The following is a 6,094-nucleotide window of genomic DNA, read 5'->3' on the forward strand; positions in this document are numbered from 1 at the left end:
AACTCTGAGCTGAGCTTCCTGCTGCTCTTCTCCTTGACTCTGTGTTTCCTGTGTTCTCTGACCTTCATCGGCCGGCCCTCTGAGTGGTCCTGCATGCTGCGACACACAGCATTCGGCATCACCTTTTTCCTCTGTATCTCTTGTGTTCTGGGGAAAACTATAGTGGTGTTAATGGCCTTCAGGGCTACACTTCCAGGCAGTAATGTGATGAAATGGTTTGGGCCTGCACAGCAGAGACTCAGTGTTGTGGCTTTCACTCTCATCCAGGTTGTTATATGTATCCTCTGGTTAACTATTTCTCCTCCTTTTCCATTTAAGAATTTTACCCAGTTCAAGGACAAAATCATCTTAGAGTGTGCTCTGGGATCAGCTGTAGGCTTTTGGGCTGTACTTGGGTACATAGGCCTTCTGGCCATCTTATGTTTTATTCTGGCTTTTCTTGCTCGGAAACTGCCTGATAACTTCAATGAGGCCAAACTGATCACCTTCAGCATGCTGATATTCTGTGCAGTCTGGATCACTTTTATTCCAGCATATGTCAGCTCTCCTGGGAAGTTCAGTGTTGCTGTTGAGATATTTGCTATTCTGGCCTCCAGTTTTGGACTGCTCATTTGCACTTTTATTCCAAAATGTTATATTATCTTACTGAAACCAGAGAAAAATACAAAAAATAATATGATGGATAAAGGGGCATCAAAATCATCCTGACAACTTACAAAATATGGTGGCAAGGGTGTTCTCATGTAGAAACCAATATTCATTTTGTTGAAGATGTTTATTGTACCTCTCAAACATTTTGTCACTCAGTGTCATGTTATTGGCATAATATGGCGATGACAGAATTTAATGCTACATAATATGCAATCATATCAATTAATATGTATAATCAAGTACAAATGAATGCACAAGTTTAACACCTTATTTCCTAACATTTATTACAGTTTTTAAAAATGTAATTAAAGAATAAAATCTGTATATTAAAGGAGCCAAGAATGTTTGGCTTAACTTGTATTTGTTTCATCTGGTCAGACAATTCCAGAATTGAATGAATGAATGACACTTTATTACAGACTCAAGGTCCAGGTTTCTTAAAACAGCGGAAAATGTACTAACTCGAGATGACACGAACAAATCACTTGCACTCGTCCATCTAGGCTTTTTCAATAATATCCTTATGGCGTCATTGTAAGCTACTGACAGTTTCCAAAGACTGCCCTTTTTATAATTACACCACAAATGGGCAGTGTACAAGGAAGTATAATAAGATTTAAACAATGCCAGTTTTACTCCCACCGAGCATGTACCAAATTTCCGTGCCAGTATATTAGCTTGTACATATAACATGCAGCACTGCCAATATATATCCCTGTCAACAGACAAACAATCATTAATAACATGACCCAAATACTTAACTTCACCGCACACAGTTAAAATATTATTAGATAACTTAAAAGAAGGAAATACAAGGGACCTGTCCTCGTTTGTACGGCATATCATAATGAGACTTTTGACAGCATTATACTTGACATCGTGACATTCCCCAAACACTGAGCACACATTCAAGAGCTGCTGAAGACCTGCTGAGCTGGGACTAAAAATCACAAAGTCATCTGCATACATTGCAGACGACATTGCAATGCATACATTGTGGTACTTTTACTTTTAAAATAAAAGTGCGCAATACACTACCCCCAGTGTTCCTATTACCACGGGGACCACTTGTGCCTTCACCTTCCACATCTTTTCTAGCTCTTCTTTCAGCCCTTGGCATTTCTCGAGCTTATCGTGTTCCTTCTTCCTGATGTTGCTATCACTTGGGATTGGTACATCTATCACTACGGCCTTCTTCCTCTGTTTGTCCACCACTACTACTGTATGTCCAGTTGGGGAAAAAAATCTTGTGTCAGTAATCCTGTGAAACCTAAATGGCACCAATAAAGTGTCGAGATCAGTTGTCAGTCAGTCTTGAAATGGAAGGTTTATACAGTCTTATGCAAAAGTTTAGGCACCCCTTGATAAATAACAGATTTTGGTGATTTTTTATTTGAACAGATGTTAACACAGTTTCTCTTGGAAATGGAAAAAATGCACAATATTTTCTGCAAACAGTGATGCATAGTTACTTCTTATGCCATAAATTGAACAAAAATAAAAAATAAAAACATTATTATGGCATGGTGCAAAAGTTTGGGCACCCTAAGAGTTCCAGAGTCTCAAAGTCTCTCACAAGGTATCAGACCTTAATCAGCTCGTTAGATCTGATGCACAGCAACAGCTGTCATTGGTAAATGCCAATTTCAAAGCTGTACAAATACTTTGACTCTTCAAACCTTGTGCACACACTTGTGGACACCCAGCAACCATGGGTTCCTCTAAGCAGCTGTGTAAGACCCTGAAAATGAAAGTTATTGACGCCCACAATGCAGGAGAAGGCTACAAGAAGATAGCAAAGCGTTGTCAGCTTGCAGTTTCCACAGTAAGAAATGTAATTAAGAGATGGCAGATCAGGGGAACTGTGGAGGTCAAGATGAGATCTGGAAGACCAAGAAAACTCTCGGACAGAACTGCTCGTATGCTGGTCAGAAAGACAAATCAAAACCCCCATTTGACTGCAAAAAACCTGCAGGAAGATTTAGCAGACTCAGGAGTGGTGGTGCACCGTTCCACTGTGCAGCGATGCTTGCACAGACAAGGCCTTCATGGAAGAGTCAGCAGAAGAAAACCTTATCTGCGTCCCCATCATAAAATCCAACGTCTGAAGTATGCAACAGGACATCTACAGAAGCCCGATGCGTTTTGGAAACAAGTGCTGTGGACTGATGAAGTTAAAATAGAACTCTTTGGACACAATCAGCAAAGGCATGTTTGGAGAAAAAAAGGAGCAGCATTTCATGAAAAGAACACCTTGCCAACTATTAAGCATGGGGGTGGATCTATCATGCTCTGGGGTTGTGTTGCAGCCAGTGGCACAGGAAACATTGCACGGGTGGAGGGAAGAATGGATTCCACTAAATACCAGCAAATTCTGGAAGCAAACATCACACCATCTGTAAAAAAGCTGAAGCTGAAAAGAGGATGGCTTCTACAACAGGACAATGATCCTAAACATACCTCGAAATCCACTATGGAATACCTCAAGAGACGCAGGCTGAAGGTTTTGGAATGGCCATCACAGTCCCCTGATTTAAACATCATTGAAAATTTGTGGGTAGATCTTAAAAGAGCTGTGCATGCAAGACGACCAAAGAATATTACAGAACTAGAAGCCTTTTGCAAGGAAGAATGGGAGAAGATCCCAAGTACAAGAATTGAAAGACTTTTAGCTGGCTATGAAAAGCGTTTGCAAGCTGTGATATCTGCCAGAGGAGGTGTTACTAAGTACTGATTGTGTAGGGTGCCCAAACTTTTGCACCATGCCATAATAATGTTTTTATTTTTTATTTTTGTTCAATTTATGGCATAAGAAGTAACTATGCATCACTGTTTGCAGAAAATATTGTGCATTTTTTCCATTTCCAAGAGAAACTGTGTTAACATCTGTTCAAATAAAAAATCACCAAAATCTGTTATGTATCAAGGGGTGCCTAAACTTTTGCATAAGACTGTAAACACCAAACGGCAGACAGGCAGTGGACCTTATTCACTAACATGCGCATAGAAATGTTCTTACCTTGTGCACAAAATAAGTGCAGGAGACATTACCATCATATTCATGACACCAGCCAATTTTGTTCTTTCTATTGTGTGTATGTTAGTGTAAATCAGAATCATTCTAAAATGACAGGCGCATTCCAGTGGTTTTCAAGTAGCCTGCTGCCATGCCCCCATTTCTCTATATACTTATAAACTAGAACAGTTTTTTAAATTTAATTTATTTCAATTAAAACTGTGATTAATCAGAATGACAGGGCATTAATTTCATGTTTATTTAATATGCTACATTTGGTCAATGCATTAGTAAATTAATCATTATAGCCTTAAATTATATTAATCAATTATATTAGCTATTAAAACCTTTTTAATTAATATAGTTTCAGTTAAAATGTGTTTGCATTTTTTAGCCAGCCAGGCCTTCATCATTTGTTCATACACATGGGGTGAGGCAGTATTAAATTTGTTCACAGAGTATGAACAAATTAAGGTAAGAAAATATTGATACAGAATATTGAATAAAATTGTGCATAAATTGTTTGTATACACGGTTTCAGCACAGAATTGTGTGTACACACTGTTTGTGGACGAGGCTTGGTGCTAGCAGCTAACTGGTGAACATACTCAAGCAGTTCGTAGATTAAGAATCAGATATTTTGGAGTTGGTGGAGACCAAAAACAGAGCTAAAAGAAAGTACTGTATATATTGGACCTGATGACCAGACACGTGACTCCAAATGGCAATAATGCTCTGTAACTGCTGGGTGTGTAAATAAGCAACTGCTTGCTGACAGGTTCACAAATTCAACTTAAAAGGTGAAGATATGTCAATATTGAGTCCCCAGGCAGTGAAAAAGGCCATTATTGCAGATTTAAAGCTACAGTAATGAGGGCAGCAAAATGAGAAAGGTGATGCTCATATTTTTGAATGAGAATTAGTTTGTCATTGGACTCTGAAGTTCTCCTTACAGCTGGGCTTTTAGCATCCTTCACTGTTTTCATTCTATAGTCCACAACTTTGCTGTTTTGGTTCACTCTGAGCACTGTCATCAGTGATGTTATTGGACACGACACCCTATTTTTAATAAAGAATGGAAAATGGTTTGGAAATCACAGGCACAATTGTTTGTGTTGCAGCAGTCACAGGTAAATTGCCTTTTGTTGCAATAATCACAATGATCACATTGACATGTTGAGGCCCATATGTATTTAGTCTGTTTAGCCAGTTTTTTTTTTATTACATATCAAATAAGACAAAATAAGATGGTACAGTTTTGAATCATTTAAGGTTGTAGTGATATGGTACAGGGGTGTACTGAGTTTTGTTATATACTATATGTTCAGCTGCCTCCAGCTAATGTTCACTGTGCAGCTGTAACTATGAAGAGATTGAAAAGTGCACTTATGCTCTCTAGGCTGCAGGACTTACAGTACAGCACAGCAAATGAACTTAGCTGTAAACCTTTACTGCCATGCCTTCTCTGTGCTTACTTTTGTAGTAAATGTAATTTCAAGTCTTACTACCAATTTCATTATTTCACTCGTAATGAGAGTTGTTTAAATGAAGGACATTTCCATCAGCAGTCCCCAAGCTGAATAAGATGACCAGTAAAAGTTGAACAACTGCAGTGATCCATGCTATGAATTCAAGATGGTTAACACTAATTTAGGATACCTGTGTTTCGGCCTGTTCTTTTGCATTTGAATAAATAATCTCTTTGTGCTTCCTTGTCTTCTTTCCTTTTCTCATTATCTCACTATCAGAGGCACTCTCATTTCAGCCTGGGTACATTAATCATTCTTGAGGCCTCAGCTGGTTTCTGAGATTTAATCATTCAAAGAGGAATGGAATAAATATATTGGTGTTCTAATTTGATACTGTATGTGCAGATTAGATAACGGACACCCTGTGGTGAGAATCCAGACCAACCATTCTCAGCCATCCATCTATGTACCCGATGACTGGGGCCATGGCTGGAATGGAAGCAGCTGTTTTCATCCTTCTACCTATTATAATGGCTACATACAGTAGTTAAGAGGGACAATAGAATGAGATTTTGTGAGATCTCATTCTCTATCCAATAACCAGTGTAGTCTCTGTGCATGTGATTTATGCAAAACCTGAGGGAATGTTGTCCTCCTGCAAGGGGCTCATCTGCTTCATTCTAAACAAGAGATGAAGAAGTAAAATCTCATCTCTATTGGAGGCAGTTCCTGCTCTATTGGAGCCTACGCGAAGACCAGGCCTAACACCAGCCGAGTTCTTTAGCTGACGTTGCCCCTTTTTAGCCACCAAGCTCCACGTAGGGGAACCGGGCGGCGATGCTTCTCCAGAGTGTTCCAATAGAGTAGCCCTATCCCCCGCAGGCGGCACCAGACCCTCGGACCCTTTGGGGCCACCCACCACCTTCGACTGATCACCTGCCAAAGAGCAACTGTGGTC

General features: G+C 39.5%; 1 protein-coding gene across 1 annotated transcript; it reads left to right on the top strand.

The window, feature by feature from the left end:
• Positions 1-708, top strand: LOC109953528 (extracellular calcium-sensing receptor-like; the record flags this gene model as incomplete). The annotated part of the gene is made up of 1 exon (XM_020589010.1): positions 1-708. A coding segment is annotated over one exon (708 nt), but the record flags the coding sequence as incomplete, so codon positions are not given.
• Positions 709-6,094: the final 5,386 nt, after the last annotated feature.

Source organism: Monopterus albus, unplaced genomic scaffold, assembly GCF_001952655.1.
Source record: "Monopterus albus unplaced genomic scaffold, M_albus_1.0 scaffold733.1, whole genome shotgun sequence".
Lineage (NCBI taxonomy): Eukaryota > Metazoa > Chordata > Actinopteri > Synbranchiformes > Synbranchidae > Monopterus > Monopterus albus.